General features: G+C 41.6%; 1 protein-coding gene across 3 annotated transcripts in view; it reads left to right on the top strand.

Annotated features, from left to right (window-relative positions):
- prpsap1 (phosphoribosyl pyrophosphate synthetase associated protein 1) overlaps positions 1-19,600 on the top strand; it is a 35,023-nt gene extending 15,423 nt beyond the window's left edge. For all 3 annotated transcript variants that reach the window (XM_008104374.3, XM_003217190.4, XM_008104373.3), the window contains 7 exons: positions 516-688; positions 1,286-1,401; positions 2,330-2,385; positions 3,365-3,510; positions 7,684-7,754; positions 8,756-8,902; positions 17,561-19,600. In XM_008104374.3, coding sequence (XP_008102581.2) covers positions 516-688; positions 1,286-1,401; positions 2,330-2,385; positions 3,365-3,510; positions 7,684-7,754; positions 8,756-8,902; positions 17,561-17,719 — 868 coding nt within the window. In that variant the 3' untranslated portion in view covers positions 17,720-19,600. The remainder of the gene's footprint in view (positions 1-515; positions 689-1,285; positions 1,402-2,329; positions 2,386-3,364; positions 3,511-7,683; positions 7,755-8,755; positions 8,903-17,560) is intronic.
- Positions 19,601-22,445: the final 2,845 nt, after the last annotated feature.

Below are 22,445 nucleotides of genomic sequence, written 5' to 3'. Positions count from 1 at the left end.
CAATCTTTCCCCCTATGTTAGATAACTTAAGAGAAGGTACTTTTCAGACTTTTTCTATTGGGAACATCTCTCAAATTATTCTATCGGTCCAAAAAGGTAATGTATCTGTCTTAAAACCTGTGTTCATTGCAGAGAATGTGAGATTCATTCTTGTGTGTACTGTTGTTGAGTGTAGGGCAGTTGCTGGGATATTTGAGCCGTATGCAAAGTAACCATGCACCCAAGTCTCCTCTGATCAAGGACTATAGGGACTTGGTAATAGCCTTTCTGGTCAACTTGTCTGCTCTGGCTGCTCTTTAGATTATGGAACCTTTGATAGGTATCTGCAGAAACCCCAGGGTCCTTCTGGAGAATTATGAAGTTAGTTACATCACAGAAACTTGAAGCAGGGGATTTTCTTTAAAAACTGCTTATGGTATTTGGGCTGACATTGTTTTTGCTTAGAAGGAAGCTGTTGCTGTCAAGAAGTTTTCCTGGCACATGGATTGCTGATTTCATATTTTCAACCATTTCAGAGATGTGAACACTGCCGTGATGGAACTGTTGATTATGGCGTATGCACTGAAGACATCCTGTGCCAGAAATATCATTGGGGTAATTCCTTACTTCCCCTACAGCAAACAAAGCAAAATGAGGAAGAGAGGCTCAATTGTATGCAAACTCCTTGCTTCCATGTTGGCCAAAGCAGGTGAGTGGACTGTCAGATACACCAGTATTTTCCCTTCCACCGTTGTGTTAGGTGATAATTAATCTGACCTCAATGAAGAATAAGTTTACCATGTGATCCTGAGCAAATTGGCATATTTCCCTCTACCCTACTTCGTTATTGTAAGGTGAGAGCAAAGAGTGAAAACCATGTGTTCTAATCTTAGAATTCTTGAAGAAAATGTTAAATTAAATGAAATCACTAAAAAAAGAAGGGTTTTCTCACTTAATATCCTTGGATACTTGAAGTTTGCATTCAAAAGTGAGATATCTGTTACAGGTTACTGAACCTTGATACAAATCTGTCTAGAAACCAAACATCAAAACACTGTATTAGAGACCTGAATGAAAACATCAGAGCCATGTACTTAGGTTTTGTGCTTACTCTGAATTTTAAATAGTAGTGAATGAAGTGTTCTGATTGCCCCAACCTCAGAGATTAGGTACACACGGGTAATTAATGCTGACCACCATGTGAATGTAATTTTTAAATCTCCGGTGTTTAGGAGTGCAGTAAGGGGATTCATATGTCACGTCTAATTTGAGTTCTGATGTGAGTTTTAATCTGTGTTCTTTTTAGGTTTAAGCCACATCATCACTATGGATCTTCACCAGAAAGAAATTCAGGGTTTTTTTAGTTTTCCTGTTGACAATTTGAGGGCATCACCTTTCTTGCTACAGTATATACAAGAAGAGGTAATGTAAACACTATCCATTACTAGTTATATTCTCAGTTTGATTAGAAAACACTTTGGCATTCCTCATTTTCAGACTTGCTTGAAGAAACACACAGAGGCCACTTCTAAATTGTCATATAATCCAGTTCAAAGCAGATACCCTGGATTTTATATGGCAGTATAGAAGGAGCCTGAAACTCAGAGGGATGCATGATAATACATGGAGCCCCTGGTTTTCTCCTAGGGAAAAATTGCCCTTGTGGGTCATCAATCACACTGTAGGTTTTATAGCATCAGAGAGGATTAACTCTCAAATTGTGGCTCTATTTTTGAGAGTGGTAGTAGCTGTTTCAGAGATGAAAGGGTGAGACAGATTATCAGTATGGTTCTGAGGGAAGAAGCAAACATACCCCTTACCACCATGCCTGGTTAAAATCGCCTTGTCTTCCAAAGCTGCCATTGCCCTGTGAGGTAAAGCTATTCATGTGCCTGTTTTGCCTCATGGGGAACAGTTTGGAAAAAAGGGGCAATTGATAGGGCAGGGTGGGGGAGGTTGGAGGCAGAGGAGGTTCAGATCTACTAGTTTGTCTCAACGTAGAGATCCTTATTCAAGTTAGCATCTACTAGTCCATGTCAGCCTAATGGATACTATTCATAAGTTCATGTTTTAGTTGAATTAGAAGACATAGATGAAGTCTAGACAGATACATAGATGATGTATAGACATGCCCTGCAGCAGTGAATTTAACAACAGTGCATAAGTATTAAAAAGCGGTTTACATGACTCACAGTCTTTGGGGAATGTGTTAGTATTTCCTACAGTCTTCAGTAGTAACAAAAGAATATAATCTACTGTGTAGGATACTTTTCACATACATGCAAGACTGAAATAGGTTAATCAAAACTAGAACTATATTGCTTTAAATAATCTTTTTTCTTTTCTTCAGATTCCCGATTACAGAAATGCAGTAATTGTAGCTAAGAGTCCTGATGCTGCTAAAAGGTAAAATGCTTTTCATTTATATATATATATATGTGTGTGTGTGTGTGTGTGTGTATATAGATAGATAGATAGATAGATAGATAGATAGATAGATAGATAGATATAGAAAAAGATACACACAAGTAGTATTTGGGAAGATGATTCATGGATTATTTGCAACATTAATTGTTTTTGGTATGTTTTTCACTTTATTTTTCTTTACCTTGTCAGTTTTAGCTAATGTCAACAGATAATTTGAAGAAAGAGGGAAGGAGGAGGTGGTACTAATTTTGTTAGGTATATGAAGATTCTTTCATCAGATAGTATAGGCAGAGTATCTCTTACCTGAAATGCTTTGGACCAGAAGTGTTCTGTATTTTGGATTGTAGGGGGTTGGATTCTGAATATGTGTATATACGTAATGAAGTATCTTGGAGATGAGACCCAAATCTAATCATGACATTCATTTATGTTTCATATATATCTTATACACATAACCTGAAGATAATTTATACACAATTTTGTAATAATTTTGTGCATGAGACAAAATTTGTGTACCTTGAGCTATCAGAAATCAAGAGTGTCACTGTCTTAAATGGACAATTTTCAAGTTTTTTTGATTTCAGAACTCTATGTAAGGGATTCTCAAGCTGTAACAGATCATTCTATCTTTAGATATCTGTTTCTCAGATCTTAATAGGAAGAATGACACATTATTCCTGTGTGTGCTGTTCCTCCACAGTTAATAGCATCTTGCTGTCCTATTGAGATAGCAAGAATCAAATCTCCTTTGGGGTTAAAAAAAGTGTAAAGGCAACAACAGAAAAGTGATAGGGTTTATCTGCCAATTCCTGTTTGTTGAAAAGCAAACACACAAATGTGAAAATTCCTTTCCTTAGTTGAATATTGTTTAAATTAAGCACTGGAAACAGGCCAGAGCAGAGGACTTTTCCAAAAGAAAAGGCTTCCATAACACTAACAGGCTTTTATGTTTGTGTAGGGCCCAGTCTTATGCTGAGCGGCTGCGGCTGGGACTGGCAGTCATCCACGGGGAGGCGCAGTGCACGGAGCAAGACATGGATGATGGCCGACACTCACCTCCAACAGTAAAAAACACAACATTGCACACTGGTCTGGAGCTGCCCTGTACGTTGCTTGTCTTTTACTGTCTTTATTTTCATTCAGTTTGCTAAGTACGATGCTCCTGTGTTAGAGCTCTCCTATATTCTCTGCTGAATCAACAAACTATCAGATTGTGTAGTAGCAGTCTTAAGGTAGGTTAATTCCCAGCCAAGCTCAGCATTTTAAAATTGGACTGACATACACAGTGAGGTTATCTGATACCTTTGCTAGCAAATAGCTGAGCAATTAAGTACGCTAAGACCTAATTCCAACTGAAAAGGAAAGAGATGTACCATTTTACTTGGCTCCTTCATATATAAAAAATAATAGTTTTATTAACTTAGAAAAGCAAAATGGTAAGAAAAATACCCTAGTTAAGCTCTTTGCTTGCTTGAGTAAATAAGTCAAAAGTGATGCAGCTACAGTAGAGTCTCACTTATCCAACAGTCGCTTATCCAACGTTCTGGATTATCCAACGCATTTTTGTAGTCAATGTTTTCAATACATTGTGATATTTTGGTGCTAAATTCATAAATACAGTAATTACTACATAGCATTACTGCGTATTGAACTACTTTTTCTGTCAAATTTGTTGTATAACATGATGTTTTGCTGCTTAATTTGTAAAATCATAACATAATTTGATGTTTAATAGGCTTTTCCTTAATCCCTCCTTATTATCCAACATATTCATTTATCCAATGTTCTGCCGGCCCGTTTATGTTGGATAAGTGAGACTCTACTGTACTTGTAGTGATTTTTGTAATAAATAAGGGTGTTATAAATCGCATTTCAAGAATGCAGTAGTGAGTGAGTGAGTGTGTACTTCGCTGGTGCAAACTTTTCAAACTGATTTTCAAGGGATTTTTAGAGATGTAGATTTCTCTTTTGACTGGAGACGACAGAGAAAAAGCTTATGGAGTACATGATGCTATCTCAATTTTAGTTTTCTGCTATCTAAGCACAGTCTGTCAATCATCTGTGAAGATCTTTATTGTACTATGTTTTCAATAAGTAATTTTATTTGTGGCTTTATATACTATCTTGAAATCCAATTGGAGGAGAGGCAGTGTAGCATTTCTAAAAATAAAGTGCAGGATTCTTGGGTCCAGGCTTCTCTTCACTTATTATGCACAGATGGAAGAGGTGATTTGAGCCAGAGCTTAGGATGTTACCTTAAAAATTAATTCATATTCTAGCTCACGTCACAGCACTGCATAACTAATGCCTTACTGTTAATATTAAACAGCATTCTTTATTTCATCACTTTGTTGTTACTGTTCTGTTTGTTAAAAAACAATTTCAATTTGATAAAACAATAGTATAAAATGAAACATTCTAATAAAAAGTATTTTAAAATGCCCCTTTAATAATAACTTTAAAGTAACTAGGAACTATTACTCAGCCTTTCTTGGTTTTTAAAAACTTAACTTCAACTTGTTTGTAAGTGTAGCTTTTATATGCGTTTATTATATCTGCTTAAATTGCTGATTTGGAAGACCAGGAATCGATACCATGTTTATGTTGTTGGCTACAGTTGTTTCTTTCCTGGTGACTTTCTAGGGACCAGAAGGTCATGACTCATGGAGTTACATGGGTCCATGAACTACTCCTTTTGAGTAACATTGCATCATAAACAATAAAAATTAGCTTATAAGCCTGTCTTATCTATGACTTGCTATTTCAGTGCTCAGATTTGAATATTATTATTTTGACCTGGCCTTGCCCATCTACAGTGCTTAGTGGCCAAGTGGACTTGTCACTCTCACACACCTATGTTCAAATAACACGCTTTTCGCACTGTAGTATCCTTGATAACATGAAAACAGGTTAATTTTTCTTTGTGAATCAACTATTTGTCTCATGAATTAACTTAGCACGAGAGACAGAATCATTGGTAATATTTCACATTTTTGAATGATTAGTTGAATCGCTGAATCCATTTAGAATGATAACTTTATAAAGTACTTTAAATGCTGTATTGTAAATTGTAAATATTTTAAAATCCCATAAAGACATTATATTATCTATAATGATTATAATGGTTATAATCTTACCATCTTTTAACAAGGCTTTTGTTATGTTTGACTTATGGAAATCGCAGTGTTATGAATTTGCTCCATGGAGATTAAACCTGCATTCTTAATTTTTTAACCTAAATAGTCATTACATCAAAAATACATTGCCTTTAGTGTGAAATGTTTAGGAATGTCTTTTTACTAGGTATCTTGTTACTATTTTGAAATGAGCTGAGAAGGAAAGAAACTAGCCAGATTGACTCTGGAAATTTATTCTACCTCTAGAGCAATGTAATTTTTTTTCTTTAAGGTTAGGTGAACAAAGGCTTGTTTTTTTTTCCTTTATAAATAATTGTTCAAGTAAAAGAAATAATCTTTCTAAACCGGGTAGGTCTGTGCCCTTGACTAATGTGTCATTCGTTGTTTTTTTAAGTGCACACTTTAATACGGCAGAAGTAATTAATAGTAGCAGTCGTATTATGATCTCTATTACAGAATGGCTTAGAGATGAAATGTAATTGTAAATGTTTTGTCTGTTTATAGCAATAGGAGATTGTTTGTTGAAACAAGATATACAAGTCAAATAGAGTGGAATTTCTACTTAACCGACCTCACTGTTCTTTAAAAAAGTTTCTTTTCTCTTTTCCATTTTATTAGGTGTTTTGTATTTTAATGCTAGAAGCCACAAATATTATTTTAGGACAGAAGTAGATAAAGTGTGGGCCTAAGAACATATGTAGTTCCAAGACTACTATTTCAGGTTTTTTGTCATCATTTTTCTGGCAAAAAAAAAAAATGAATTGTCTTTTCTGGAAAATAGTGAATATATTGTAGGGCTCCCTGCACTATTTTGCATTTGAAAGATGTCTTCTTTTCAAAACCACACATGCATTTTCCACCACTTCCTAGGAAGATAGCATTTGGGGAACGACTTGTGGCCTTAGAGGTCCCCAGGGCAAAAATTGGCCTTTACACTTTTCAAGTTGTCTATTCCTGGTCGAGGCATTGTCCCGCATAAGAGTAAATCCAATTGAAAGTCCCAACTAAATCAGTGGCTGAATACTACGTTAAGTCTTACATTAAATTCCACCAATTCAGTTGATCTACTCTAATTGAGATTAGCAATTAGATTTGGGGTTCAATCCCTCCACCAAGAGGGTTTTGCTATTACCTAGACAAAATTAATGTTAAGCCAACAACGGTAGGTAATTGTAGAGTCATTACACAAGCTCTGATGCCATTTTAGCTTGGACTGTGACACTTAGTGGGAAGGAAAACCCATGAAACATGATGGAAGTTACTACAAAGTAATACATGTAGAGTTATGGACTCCTGTCTTCATCTTAAACATAAAAAAACTTCTTTCATACTCACTGCCTCTGTGCATTGGCAAGATGGCAGTACAGAATTCCCATCAAGGATCTGTTGAGTATTTAGGGTATCCACATAAATGCAGGACATGCAGTGTTGAGGAAAGTCAGTTGGAGGGCATCACAAAATCAGATCCTTCACTAAATGGCTGGATTCTTCTTTACATTTGATAGTTACAGTGTCTTGTTTATGCTGGTTTTTATATATTACTCCTATTGATGAACTTTCCTCAGGCCTTGCTGCAGATTTAGAGAATATTATTATTTTTATTATTATTATTATTATTAACTTTATTTTTGTATGCCACCTCCATTTCCCCCAATGGGGACTCGGAGCGGCTCATATGGGGACAAGCCCAATCAAAGAAAAGGTTATATAGTCAGAGCATCTGACTTTCCTGTGTTTTAAACCTTGTAATGGTATTTACAAAGATTGTAATTGTAATGATATTTACTGATATGCTGCCATTTGCAGAGAATTTGAAGTATATCTGAATGATTCCAGCTCTCTCCATATAAATATGCAATAATATAGGTTTTATGAAAACAAATGTTCCTCAAAATGTTTGTAGTTTCATAGCATTAATTCAGAAATTATTGTAATGGACAGAGGGTTATCATTGTTCCTTGTTAAAAGACTATTTATATGTATTCTTCATACTATTTTTTAGGGAAGTAAAATGAATTAATATCATTATGCTGAATATGAAGACTGCACTGAGCATTAATTTGTAAAGCATGAAAAGTGAATATATATGGCATTCAATAAAACTCTTATTCTATGATTTTGTTGAATTTTTCCCCATTAGTGATGATGGCCAAAGAGAAACCACCAATAACAGTAGTAGGAGATGTTGGAGGTAGAATTGCCATCATTGTGGTAAGGAACAATAAAGCTAAAAGAGTGAATGATTTTTGGATTAGATGTTTTTTCTGAGTTTCATCTGTTTGAATTATTTATACCTGCATGTAGATGGGATTTCAATTCTGGGCTACAAGCCATCAGCTGATTGTTTCTACTGGAACACTAAACAGTTACCCTGGATCTTCCTGTTTCACTTTTTCCGTACTTAATTGAATAAAGACATTGCATTCTTGTATCTATTATATTACTCTGGTGGATTCCTGAAATCTCTTGTGATTAAGTGTGTAAAAAGAGCCAAATCTCAATAAATGATAACATCTTTCTTGTTCCCCAGTTTATGTTAGAATGATATATTTGTGCCATAGATATGCTGCCTTTTGTGTCAGAGAATTCCCTATGATTGCCTTGCGGGAGGCAAGTAACAGATTTTGAACTGCTCTTCCAGCAAATACTAGTAACGTAGTTCTAGCATTTCACAACCTCCCAGTCAAATGGCAAGGGTACTGAGGTCTATGCAGGTTCCCCAGTGTTCCCCACGACTGATAGCATGGTGCTCTGTTTACCTGCTTGGCGTCCCACAGCAAGAAAATGTCCTAAGGGGAAATATGTCTACCTTTTCGCGAAACATATTGTGAGATACTAAGTGTGTTCTCCAAGCAGTTGCTGCCAGAAGCATTTAACACTACAATTAATACCTATCTTTGGAAGAAAGATATCTGACACCAGCAGAGCATCTAAAGTAATTTTTGTTGTTCAGAGATGTTTTCTGTCACTGGACAGTCTGTTACAACAAAGTTTTTTTTTTTCGGACACATTTGTGGGAAATATTTGTTTTCTAGTTTGTAGTTTCACAACATTTTGATACAATAGAGCTGCTGCTAAATTACTTACTGGCAGTGTCCTAACATATTTCGCACACCTCTGAGGCATCTTCTGATGATTTTGAATTTACAGACATAGCCTGTGAGAATTTTAGTAACATCTAGTTTTTAATTGGGATTTCCTTTGCTTTTCAGGATGACATAATAGATGATGTGGAAAGCTTTGTGGCAGCTGCAGAAATCCTGAAAGAGCGTGGTGCTTACAAGATCTTCATCATGGCCACTCATGGGCTCTTATCTGCAGATGCCCCACGTTTGATTGAAGAGTCGTCCATTGATGAGGCAGGTCCCTATAGCTGCAGATACTACTCTTTCACCCTCCTGCCAGTAGATAATGACGTGTTCTTCTTTGTTCTAAAATATATTATGGATGAAGGTCTACCAGTGGGCACACATGTTTTATGCTTGGATACAGGATTGTTGCAGATATTCAGTATGGAAACAGACAGAACAAACCAATTTGGTTTCTGTTTCTGCAATGAGAAGGACCTGCCTCTTTCTGTCCTTCTCATTGCAGGTGTTTGCAGCAAGAGAGAAGGTTCCTTTATCATAAACATTTTTTGTAGGACTGGAGAGCAAATCTCACCCATTTGTCACTCCAGAAGAATAATTGTGAAGTTTAAACAAAGTATTCCAAAAAGGGTATCGCCTGGGGTTTCTTTTTCTGAAGAAAATCCTTTAAGCAGCGCAGCTATGACTTCCATTATGTCTTCTTACATCTCTTCACACAGAGCATGGTTTATTTTTCAAAATGCCATAGTTCATCATTTCATATTCCCAGACTATGAGCTGGATTCAGGTTTAATCATGTTTAGAGCAGCCCCCCTGAAGTCAGTGGGACATGTTTGTCATGACTGATTTGACCCATCAGTGGGACTGCCCAAAGGATTGGTCATGATCCAAACCAATGCTATGTTATGCATATGCTATTCCAGTGGCCTGTTTTGATAGCTTCAGTCTTCTGGCCATAACATTTTCCTCCACTGAGAGGATTGTGGTGCTGTAGTGTTTCCTGATCTCCTTTTTGGTGTGAATACTGGCAAGCAGAGGAGCAATGTATTGGAAGCTCACTGCTGAATTGTTGCTGTGCCACAGGAAAAAAACCCAGAATATTGATTCCATTTTATCTTTTGCCCTTCAGAATTTAAAAACTAATCTGAAAGTTGCAAATTAACGTTTATACAATCCTGCTTTTTCTTCGTTTACTCTGTGAGTGCACACTAATGGAGAAGGCTGCGCCTGCGCAGGCTCCAACGGATACTCTTCCAAGCTAAAGTTTGAAATTTGGCGGTAACCCCACCCCTCTCCCCGGAGGGTATAAAAGGGCGCCCTCCGCGCTCACTCCCCAGTTCCTTTTTTTCCGCCGCAAAGCTCACTTCGGACTCTTCGTTCCTATGTCGACTACGCGTTTCAAGAGCTGCACTCAATGTGCCACTAAGATTCCAGATTCCGACGGCCACGCTAAGTGCCTTTTCTGCCTCGGTGAAAGTCACGTCGTCGGTACCTGCCGTTTTTGCCTGGCCTTTACAGCTCAGGCCCGGAGAAATAGGGCTGCGAGACTCCGAGCAGCTCTCTACGAGAAGACCCTTGCTCCCGAAGCTTCTACTTCCACTTCGGCCTCGATGGCATCCAGGCCTACTCCGTCGATATCATCCAAGGCCTCGAAAACTTCGAGAGCTAAATCGACCAAACCGCCCTGCACGGTGACTACAGCCACTGTTTCGACCCGGTCGGTCAAGATGGGCCCTTCATCGACTTCGAGCTCGGTGACTTCAGCCATTTCCACTCGATCCCGCCTGGCTTCGCTGCCATCTTCTTCCGCCATGAAGATTGCCTTTAAGAGGGCCCAGGAGGAATCCAGACGAGCCCAGTCTGACTCGGCAGCTGTGTGCCCGATTCCACCGACGCCGGGTAAATCGCTAAGGGTCGCGTCGAAGCAACCTCCAGCAAAGAAGCGAATGATTCAGAGGTCGTCCTCCTCAGCTTCTTCTAAGAAGGACGTCCCCTCCTCCGTGGCCTCCTCCAGGAGATCCTCCCCTATCCAACCGGCACAACGCCTCCACTCTTCTTCTCCTCATGGTCAGTCCTCGGATGTGGACGCTCAAGTCTCTCCCGACCGGTCAGTCAGGACAGTCATTAAAGTTCCTCAGCCAGCCTCATCGCGCCCTCAGGCTCGACAAGAACTTTTCCCTCCGTCTCAAACACCTGAGAGGGGCAGACAGATGACGCGCCTAGCTCGTGCCGCCCAGGCCTCTGCCTCCAAGGGCGTTCGTCCACAGCCTGCTGCTGCTGCTCTTGAGGTGATACCTCAACAGGACTCTGCGCTTGTTTCTCCTCCCCGGTCCCTTCAAGGGCCCGAGGAGGATGACCCCGATATCGAACACCCCGAGTCGATCCTCTCCGCCTCGGTTGTCTCTCTCGGCCTCGACCTCTCCCCGCCTCACGACGCCTACGAGGTCGACCCACCCTCCCCGACGGATAATATCCGGGCTTTCTCCGACCAGATGGTCAGAATGGCAGACGCTCTGGGGATGGAAATTAAACAAACGTCAAAAGCTGTCACCGACCCTGTTTTCAAAAGGGTCCAGGCTCAAGCCCCACCAGCCACCTTACTGCCTTTTCTTCCATACCTCCTGGACGTAATCCAGGCATCTTGGAAGACTCCATCTTCGATACCTCCAACCTCTAAGAAAATAGAGGCCTGGTACCGAACCGATGATGAAGCCTTGGAATGGCTCAAACATCACCCTGATCCAAACTCCATGGTGGTAAAGGCCTCCCAATCGTCGGGTCGACAGTCCAACTCCCCTGCCGACAGGGAAGGTAAAAGATTCAATGCTGTACGCCGCAAGCTGTACTCCGGCGCTCTCCTCCTTTGCCGTATGGCAAACTACGGAGCCTGTATGGGCGCTTACCAACAGATCCTCTGGGGAAAAGCCCAACCTTTCTTCGCCAAACTTTCTGACGAAGACCGGTCAGTTCTCTCAACCCTCCAGCAGGAGGCGGACTCCCTTGCACACCACCAAATCCAAATGGCGAAACACACCAGCGATACCGCCGGAAAGATGATTGCCCACGCAATTGTGATCAGACGACATGCATGGCTTCGGTCCTCAGGACTCTCTTCTTCCTCTCGACAAGTGATCGAAGACCTTCCCTTCGACACTCAGGGTCTTTTCAACTCAGGCACTGATGACAACTGAAGTCCAACCATAACTTCAAGATCCTCGCATCAAAGTGCGGGACCGATCAGCCCCAGGCTCAACGAACCCGTTGGTTCCCTCAACGATACCGTCGCTTCCCTCAGCCTTTTCGTCACCAACCATTTCGACGTTCGTCGAGCTCGAGTCACCACAGTCACCAGCAACAACCTCGCCGCCAGCACCAGGTCCCGAAAGGTCGAGGCAAGGGTGCTACAGCTATGCCACAACCCCAACGTCGGGCCTGACGCCCACTCTTTCGGGGACACTTCTACCTACACTACTACTGCCACTACCATGCCTTTCTTCGGCTCCGACCAAAACTCTCCTCTCTGCTCTCTCCGCGATTGTCTAGCTCCTTTCTACCACGAATGGGAGTCTATCACCTCAGATGCCTGGGTTCTCCGCATTGTCAGGGATGGCTACGCCTTGCAATTCGAAACTTTGCCCCCCACGGGTCACAACCTTCACACCGACTCTTCTCCAGAGATTTGCTCCGAGGTCGACTCCCTTCTGGCGAAGGGCGCAATCCAGCCTTCTCCTTCCGGGCAGGACACTTGAGGTTTCTTCTCAAGGTACTTTACGGTACCCAAGAGAGGCGGAGGTCTTCGGCCCATCCTCGACCTACGAGCCTTAAACCTCTTCATTCTACCTTCAAAATTTCAAACGGTCTCGGTAGCCTCCATCCTCCCAATGCTCCGACACGGAGACTACTTTGCCTCTATAGACTTACGGGACGCGTATTTCCACGTCTCGATACGCCGATCCCTCTCCTTCAAGCTCCTGAGACAGTCTTACCAGTTCACAGTTCTCCCTTTCGGCCTCGTTACGGCCCCAAGGGTCTTCACGAAGGTGGTCGCCGTGGTGGCAGCACATCTAAGAAAACAAGGCATAATGATCTTTCCTTATCTGGACGATTGGATGATTGTCACATCCGACCCCTCGTCCCTTCAAATCCACGTCTCTCAAACCCTCTCCCTTCTACAACGGCTGGGCCTTCAGTTGAATTTCGAAAAATCCCAACTCCTCCCAACCACAGAAATCCGCTTCATCGGAGCTCTCTTCAACTCTCTCGCGGAAACTGCCTCCCTGCCGAGGGACAGGTTCCTAGCCCTTCAGCAGCACCTCTTTCTCCTCCTCCACAACCGCAGGGTCAGAGCCCACTCTGTCCAAGTCCTTCTGGGTTATATGGCCTCCGCGGTCATGGTCACCCCTTTCGCCAGGCTGCGTCTCAGACCTCTTCAGAGATGGTTTATAGACTCTTTCAAACCCCATCGGCACCCGAGCTCGAGGTTTCTCACGGTACCGGACCAAGTTCGCCTCTCCCTTCATTGGTGGCAGGACCCAGCAAACGTTTGTGTGGGACTTCCCTTCCATTCTCCGCTTCCGTCAGTCACCATCACGACCGACGCCTCCAATTTTGCGTGGGGAGCTCACATGTCGAACCTCACTGTCAGGGACCTTTGGTCCGATCAGGACAAGTCTCACCACATAAACTTTCTAGAACTGTTATCAATCTTCAAAGCTCTCTGAGCGTTTGCTCGCTTTCTTCCCCAAAATACTGTTCTAATCCAAACGGACAACGTAGTAGTCATGTACTACATCAACAAACAAGGAGGTACGGGCTCGAGGAAGCTGATGACTCTCTCAATGGACATCTGGCTATGGTGCATACCGAGACACATAACCCTCTCGGCGGTTCACCTACCGGGTGCCCAAAACACGCTAGCGGACTCTCTAAGCAGAATGACGACCTCCCCCCACGAGTGGCATCTCGATCCCGAAGTCCTGCAATCCGTCTTTGATGACTGGAGGTGGCCAACTCTAGACCTCTTTGCCTCCCCCTCGAACGCTCAACTTCCTCGCTTCGGAGCGAGACTCCCTCCAAACTCGACTCCGGGCTGTCTCAGAGACGCGTTTCTCCTCGACTGGACTCTCGAACCCGTTTATCTTTTTCCTCCCTTCCCTCTAATCTCGAGGGTAATAGAGAGACTCTATCTGACGCCGACATCGGCCATCCTAATTGCCCCTGCATGGCCACGCCAGCCGTGGTACCCTACTCTACTCCTGTGATGACTCATGGGCCATGTAGTCCCGTTCCAAGTACTATTGTGGCAGATGACGAGGAAAACTTGGGTTTCCCACCATTTCAGCCAGAATTGGAGCCCTTGCACCTGCAAGATGTTTGCCCACCAGAAGTCAGCCAAACAAGCCTTGAGCAGAAATCTCCCCCATTTTCTCGCCGGGATTATTATAATCGAGATAGAGGCGCTCGGGAGGCGACTCGCAGGAGCGCCAGGATAGCTGCCAGACAATTAGCTGATTAAGTCTGTTTCCCTTGGGAAACTTTAAGGAGTCAAGCATCTGGACACAGTATAGGTTTCGTTTCTTGTTCCCCAGGGAAAGTGTTCCTTGGCGGGAAAACAAGATCCCATATAGGTGTTTGCCCGCAAAGAAATCCTTGCGGAGTCAATTCGTCACCTTGTGGAGTGAGATCGTGTGTGGACTACGCTACTCCAGTCCCTTGCCTCCAGGACCAAGCTCCAAGCCTTGTTTCACGGACCTTGTTCTAGCATCAAGCTTTCCTTGTTCCACGGACCTCGCCACGGACCCTGTTCTTGCTTATTGTCTTTTGTAGCCACGTATCAAGCCTTGTTGCCAAGAATCTAGTTTGCTTCCAGCCTTGTTGTCAAGCTTCATTGGACTAAAGGACCCTGTCATTTCCCCACACTTTGCCTGGCAAAGTGTGTGTTTTGGTTATTGGATTATAACTTTGGACTCTAATATCACATATTGGACATTGTTTTCCTGGACTATATTTGACCTTTCCTGAAAGGTCTACTTCTGAACTATATTCTTCACCTGTTTTTATTGACTTTATATATTCCTTTAATAAAGATATTAGATAGATTCTGGTCTCCGTGCATGGTTATTGGTGCTCTGCAGCCTGGGTCCTGACAACTCCGGATGTGCGCAGAGCCTCCTCGCACTCTCCCGACTCTCCCTCATCTCCTATCTTCGCAGAAGGGACAGGTCCTCCACCCCGACGTTCCGTCCCTACACCTGGCGGCTTGGAGGATACTTCCATAAATTCTCTCCATCCAGACCTGCAGGCGATCCTTCGTGCCGCTCACAAGCCGGCTATGTCAAGAGCCTATGCTTACAAGCTTACTAAGTTTCAAACTTTTCTTCGGGACCGGGACGTCGATCCCTCCTCCACATCGATCCCACTAGTCCTGGACTTCCTACTTTCTCTCGCGGATCGTCAACTCTCTCTGGCCTCGATAAAATCCTATCTCGCCGCTCTATCCTGGCATTTCCAACGCCAAGGACAACCCTCTCTTTTCTCTAACAACCTCATTAAGACCTTTCTTCGAGGTTACAATAACCTCCGTCCTCCAGTTCAACCTCCGACCCCTGGGTGGAGCCTCGAACTTGTTCTTTCTCAACTGGCTTCAGCTCCCTTTGAACCCATGGCCTCCGCCGGCCTTCACCTTCTCTCTTGGAAGACTGCCTTCCTAGTCGCTATCACCTCTGCGCGCAGGCCTTCGGAGTTGGCTGCCCTTCGGGTGGACGAACCCTACCTCTGCTTCCACCACGACAGGGCTGTTCTTCGCCTGGACATCACCTTCCTACCTAAGGTGGTCTCCGCTTTTCACCTTAACCAGGATATAATACTCCCTGCTTTCTTTCCTAATCCTTCTTCTGCTTTGGAACGGAAACTCCATCTCCTGGACGTCAGAAGAGCCCTCCTCTTCTACAGAGACAGGACTAAAGATATACGTAAGTCGCCTAGACTTTTTGTGGGCGAACCACTTTCTTCTCAAAGACTCTCACACTGGATTGCTCAGGCTATTGAACTTGCCTACCAGTTGGCTAAACGCCCACCCACCCCTTCGATCTGCCCTAGATCGATGAGGGGCCTTCCCACTTCTACTGCCTTCCTGCGGGGTGTCCCTCTAGACTCCATCTGTCGAGCGGCTATCTGGTCCACCCCAACCCCCTTTGTTTCACACTACAGGATGGACTCAAAGAACCTCAGGGACTCGGCCTTCACCAGGTCCATCCTTTCCTCCTGCCTTTCCTAACGTTCCTTGCCTTACTCAGAGCCAGTTCTGATGTTTTTTCTTTACGAGTTCACTGATGTCACTCAGGCCTTATTTCACAGGATATGTTCAAGGGTTTATTAATGTAGTGCTTGTGTACTATACCTACCCATTACACTGTGATTTATTTCCTCGATAGTTCTGCCTACATTTCAGGAAATTTGATTATACTTACCTCTGTATTTCTTACAGACTATCATTCACATACAATGTTGTGATTATTTACTGGATCCTAATGACTGGGACCAGCTCTGCACTATATGCTGTTAGGTTGTTTGACCATTGCACTTGCATTTGCACCTTGTGCTTAATAAATGTGTTGTTTGGACACTAAACTCGTTGTCGGGTTTGCTATCCCACCTACCTATACCTCAGCTTGCTAGTCTCCATTAGTGTGCATTCACAGAGTACACGAAGAAAAAGGACAGGTTGCTTACCTGTAACCGTGTTTCTTCGAGTGTACTCTGTGAATTCACACAATCCCACCCTTCCTTCCCCACATGCAAACCTCTCCCTTTCTCGTCGCCTTTGCGGCGTAGGAACTGGGGAGTGAGCACGGAGGGCGCCCTTTTATACCCTCTGGGGAGAGGGGCGAGGTTACCGCCAAATTTCAAACTTTAGCTTGGAAGAGTATCCGTTGGAGCCTGCGGAGGCGCAGCCTCTCCATTAGTGTGAATTCACAGAGTACACTCGAAGAAACACGGTTACAGGTAAGCAACCTGTCCATCCAATGCTGCATGTCGTCTCATGGAGTCAGATGATATAGGAAATTTTGCAGCTGAGAATGTTCTTAGTCATTTAGTCCTCTTTTAAGTAAAATAGCTCTTATGCAACTCCATTGATCTTGAATCTTGGAGAACATGTAGGAGACCCCCTTGGCTGCTCTTTATTTTATTCACTTTCTTTCTGTCCCAATATAGGTATTATTTCAAGTTAAATTGTTATTTTTTGCTACATGAATGGATATTGGATGTTAACTGTTGTTTCCCTTAGCCTAGTGCCAATGAATTTTCCCCATTGACGACAAAGTCTTTTCTGGCTGGGGAGAAGCAGGTTGTCTGAATCTGTTGCTGGATGACAAATGTTTTGATGAAGGAACAGCTCGTTGTTTAGTCTTGCTGATGGTGTTGATGGTGTTGTATCATTTAAGGTTTAAGGTTGGAGCTGTGGTCCACCATCTACAAGTTGCTCACCCTTGATATGAAACATGGGTGAAAATGTACAATTCCTACTGTATGTTTTTGTACATTCTGCAATATTATTTATGCAATGTTCACATTTTTATTCTCTAAATGTGCCTCTTTTAAAGTTTTTGTTCTTAATTGGAAGGTAGCTTTGGCCACATTCTCTAGCTTTGCAGTGCAAAGGAATTTTCACAAACCATCATTAACTAGATCTCCTTTCAGCAGCTTCTTCTACAAGGTTTTTCACTGTTAATCTTGTGGTTGTGAAATAATTATCACAATCCTTATATATGGAAGGACATCAAATACTTACACCTTAAGCAATCTGAAAATCTAACTTTTTGGTGTCCTTTGGAATTTTTGAAGCACAATTCTGTCTCTTGTGGATTTTCTCCAAATAGATGGTTTACCCAGATTTTCTAATGTGTTTTCTTTCCCTCTCATTGCTAGGTGGTGGTAACCAATACAGTTCCCCATGAAGTCCAGAAACTGCAGTGTCCTAAGATAAAGACTGTGGATATCAGTTTGATTCTCTCCGAAGCTATCCGTCGAATCCACAATGGGGAGTCCATGGCTTACCTTTTCCGCAATATTACCATGGATGATTAGTTAATTTTTGTCATTATGCCATCTGGTTTCCTCAAATCGAAGAGAAAAAAGGAAATGTGCATGAAGAAGCAGTGCCATAGCATATTATTATTTGGGGGGGCCAATTTTATTATGGATCTGAATGTTTAGGGAATGATACTGTGAAATCTGAGTATCCAAATTTCTCTGATCCAGCTACCCAGAGAGGTTGTTGGATCAAGATGCAAATAGGTATTAGAGTCAGTTTTAAATTTGTCTGAATGATGAAAATGGTGACCTTTTGATCTTGTTAAACAAGCTGGTGTGTTTCAACAGAGTAACTTTCATGGGGATGAACTGAAAGGCTTACTGGGATTTTGAAGGTGAAATAAATAGTTTGGGTATGTAGGTTCTCATGCTGTTTTGGAAGAAAGTGTGTCCTTTTCCTACACTTCTGTCATGTGCAATGCCCTTCTGTAATCTTGGGAGAGATTTGCAATCTCATAGATGTTCAAAGATTTCTTTCTTCTATGATTTCACCTACATTTAGATTAATTTGATGGCAGCCTTGTTAATTTTGACAGGAATAGTTTGGTGTGAAATGGTTCCAAAGTTGTAGCAGAAACTAGAATAAAGCTATCTTTCCATTTATAGACCCCTACATTCCAGTCCTGCCCAGTTATAGAACTTCTAAGACTCTTGCTACACATTGTGAGGGAAATTTAAATAAGGTTAGTTTGTTGAGATTTGCCTATGGTGGCACTTTCTGTTCACCCATGACCCAAAATCAAGGTATGCAATCCTGACAATCTGAACAAATCCATGGAGTACTTTCCTGTGTCTTCCACATCTGTACTACCTGTTGCAGAATAGTTAACCTAGCAAAATGGTCCTTTGTGGATCTTTGTGTCAGCAACACATTATATCTCTTTGATCAGTGACAATTAAAGTGGGGCTTTTGCTTGCTTGCCAGCCATTGTAGTATCTCTTAATAATTATATGAAGATGGCACGCACAACTTTGTATGGGAAGGTCCATGTTATGCCATCTTGGAAGTAAAGCAGCCTAACCTTTATGCTAGGATTGTTTTAGTATTTGCTTTTAGGATACTGTTATTCTACTCTCAGAATTCCTACAGTGTTCCACCACTTCCCCACTATGTTTGCAGAAATTGCCCATTACTCTTCATAGACCTTGTTGTCTAGTCAGTGCCTCTTGCTCCTATATATGGATAAATAAGATAAAGACATATGAGAGCAATGGTGTCACATATTTCCCCCAAATGATGATAGAGCTCACATTCTAAAATGTGAGGGTATTTTTAAATGGTGACCATATAACAGTTTAGCCTAATGTTTACCTCAACTACAGTTTTGTTCAAAATAATTTAAAATGCCATTTTTTGGGAAGATGTGCCTACTGACACCTTAAAGCTGCCATTGTACAATGTCCATCGGTAATGAGGTTGAGTAAATTAAGCCTGCAGAAGCACCTGTTCCTGCTTGCCTCCCTCACTAGGGGCAACTATTTGGAAAGTCAGAGCTACCATTGAGAGAGAAACAAAGAAAGCAAAAATTAATGCTGGATTAATAGCTTCCTCAAAGGGAGTCTCTGCAACACAGTCCAGTCCAATTTTGATCAAAATTCACTTGGGCACAGTTTCTTCCTCAATATTCTGTGTCCAGACTCCTTTCTCTTTTTAACAAATTGATTGACAGAAGCATTATATCAGGGCAGCTCCCCCAACCCCCTCAATTTTGGTGGTGAAATGAAAGAAGAAAAACTATACTTAGTGAAATTTTGCTTTTTACTCCTTTCCCGGAGCATATGCCTTCTTAGAGCTCTTCAGGTCTCTTATTTGAATTATTTTTCCATGTTCTGCTTCTTGGCCTTTTCAGCAATAAAATTTCTTTTGTTTTTCAATCTGCTTGTTCCCCTGTCCCCTGTATCCTCATGCTCCATAGCTGTCCTTTGAAAGTACTTTTAAGTATCTTCAGGAATGACTGAAGGAGTGGGAAGACACAATTTTCAAAGACTTGCTGTCACTGTGTGTGCTGCTTCAAAAGCACAGAAGATATACAGTGCGTCTTGTTAACCTCTTCATAGTTGCCAGTTATTTGTACAGCTTCTTATCACGGACTTTTACATAGGACCTATTTTTAATAAACCAAATTAACTTAATTGCAGCTAGACATCTTGAAAACCTTTTTCTCTTGTGATGAAGTATTTTTAGCTTAAATTCCATGTCCTCAGAGCTCAGTATTAGGCAGACTATAAATAAATGGCTTCATTACCTCATCACTAATTGATGTTTTGCAACATGAGTCAGTTGCTGCCACAGACATCATTGGTATGGATTGTCCAAAGCGGTGTCCAATATAGATTACAAGATCTTAAGAGCTCCCAAATGCCCTCACCAAAAGAAAGCTGGGGGTGGGGAGAAATTCTATGGTGGTATAAATAACCCATTTCAATAGTTTGTGAACAAGTATGTGGCTAAGGATTATTAGTCAGGTAATCTGAATCAGTAGCCATAATCTAAGCATTGTCCAAAGCAGAGCTATGATAGCAGTTGTGGCAGTGAATGCTGAACTACCCCAACATTACACCAGCTTTGCAGCCATCTTGCTACAAGCAGGCAGGGTTTAAGTGCCTTAAGTGTGGAATCATAATTTTAATCCACATTTGTGATTGTAAGAACTGAGCCAAGTAGGGTGTAGTATTCAGACTGATTAACTAGGAACAACTTGTGATATTTATACCTCCCAGACTGTCTCCTTCAGATGCAAAGCTTTCAGAAACATACATAGAGCTGTCAGTAAGGACCATGCAAAACCAGAAACTATTTATTTGTCACTGTTGTAAGGTAACCTTTGACATTTTTTTTCATGTGTCAGAAGCGATTTGAGAACATACTGTAAGTCACTTTGCCATGCATAGTTCTTTCCTATTAAAGTACATTTACATGTATTTCATTCCATATTGAAAAGACAAACAAAAGGACTGCCAGTCCAGGGGAAACATCGACTGTTCAACAAACGAAAGGTCCTTTGTTTATTTATGCAAAAATACACACAATGCAACTTAACTACCTTTCCCCCCTCATGTTGATTGGCATAATCTAGACAGAAGGACATTATTCACTGTAGAGATCAGTTTGCAAATGTTGATCCCTTTGAGAATGCATTTAATGTAACTAATATCATGGCATAGGCTCACAGTGATTTTACTGTAAATTCTGAACATTCAAGAAAAAATGACCATACTTAACCCATCGCTCATTTTTATGAGCCTGAGTTCAGCTTTTGATAGTCTTCAAATGCTAACAGAATGTAACGGAATGCTTAAACTATGCATGACATTTGAGAACCTCAAAAACCTCTCAAGTCGTTATCAAGTTTTAGATATTACTTGATGGTTTTACAGAGATCAAAACCACATTTGTATGTTGAAGAGTACAAATGTTCTACTATGCATTATCATACTACTTTTTTCTAGCAATATTATGAAATTTACTTTTCCTTATACATAGTTTGTTGGGAACAGCTTGTTTGAGACTCATGACTACAGCAAGTAATGATGGAATAGATGAAATAGGTGAACACATGTTACACATAGCATTAGCATTTTAAATAATGGAATTGTGATATAGATCTATTTCCACTATGAGATTTTCTTTATAGAAACCAGTTTCTGCTAATTCATAAGGCATTCTTTCTTTTGATCTTATCAGTCTTAATGGGGGGGGGGGGACATCTCCATTCCATCACCCTGGAATTCTTCTCTACCTCTAGCAAATAGTTGTATTTTGCTGTTTATTTTTTCCCATTTCAGAATTTTGAGGATACACTGATTTTGCACTTCATAATTCTCTATGAGTATTGCAAAACTCATTCAATCTGTGGCTTTTTTAAATGACTTCATTTTTTTGGTAGCAGCCTTGCTGTTTTTGGCTAATTTCAAAAGTGAGCATTAAAATGATCCATTGCCTATTTAAGCAACAATCAATGCTGAAAAATAAGCCTTGAGTTAGGTGTACAATAAAAATGACTCTGCCTATGTAATAATTACGCTGTTTTGAAATGGCAAAGAGCTTTTTAATTGGCTATTTATGTAGGTTATTCAAGTTTATAACTGCTTTCCCAAGGTTTTATTTGGGGTTTTTTTTGACATTTTAATAGCAGAAGCATTTTTCTCTTTCTTTTTAATTTCTGATGTGTTGTTTACTTAGACCTTGCCCTTTTATCAAAATAATAGGGTAATGTCACAAACCCATTTATGAATACAGCTGCTGCCACATCGCTTTCTAAGGTTAATAGCCATTCTCATAAACTGGTTGCTGGGGAGGTAATTTACACTTTCATTTGCTAGAGACTGAAACTACTCATAGAATCATAGAATCATAGAATAGTAGAGTTGGAAGAGACCACATGGGCCATCTAGTCCAACCCCCTGCTAAGAAGCAGGAAATCGCATTCAAAGCACCCCCGACAGATGGCCATCCAGCCTCTGCTTAAAAGCCTCCAAGGAAGGAGCGTCCACCACGGCCCCGGGGAGAGAGTTCCACTGTCGAACAGCTCTCACAGTGAGGAAGTACTCTGCCCAACCACAGAAAATGGGACCCAGGATTCAGAAAGTGGACCAAACCACAGGGCCGCATGCTGTTGAGGCATGATCTGTCATAGCTAATGATCCTTTGCAAATTTACCTGATGCTCCCATAAGCCATTATCTGTTGACAAAGGTGACTTTTTTTGGTCTTGCTCTGT

The sequence above is a fragment of the Anolis carolinensis genome, chromosome 2 (genome assembly GCF_035594765.1).
Source record: "Anolis carolinensis isolate JA03-04 chromosome 2, rAnoCar3.1.pri, whole genome shotgun sequence".
Classification (NCBI taxonomy): domain Eukaryota; kingdom Metazoa; phylum Chordata; class Lepidosauria; order Squamata; family Dactyloidae; genus Anolis; species Anolis carolinensis.
Note: the sequence above shows the minus strand (reverse complement) of the source record. Positions and strands in the feature narration are given on the sequence as shown.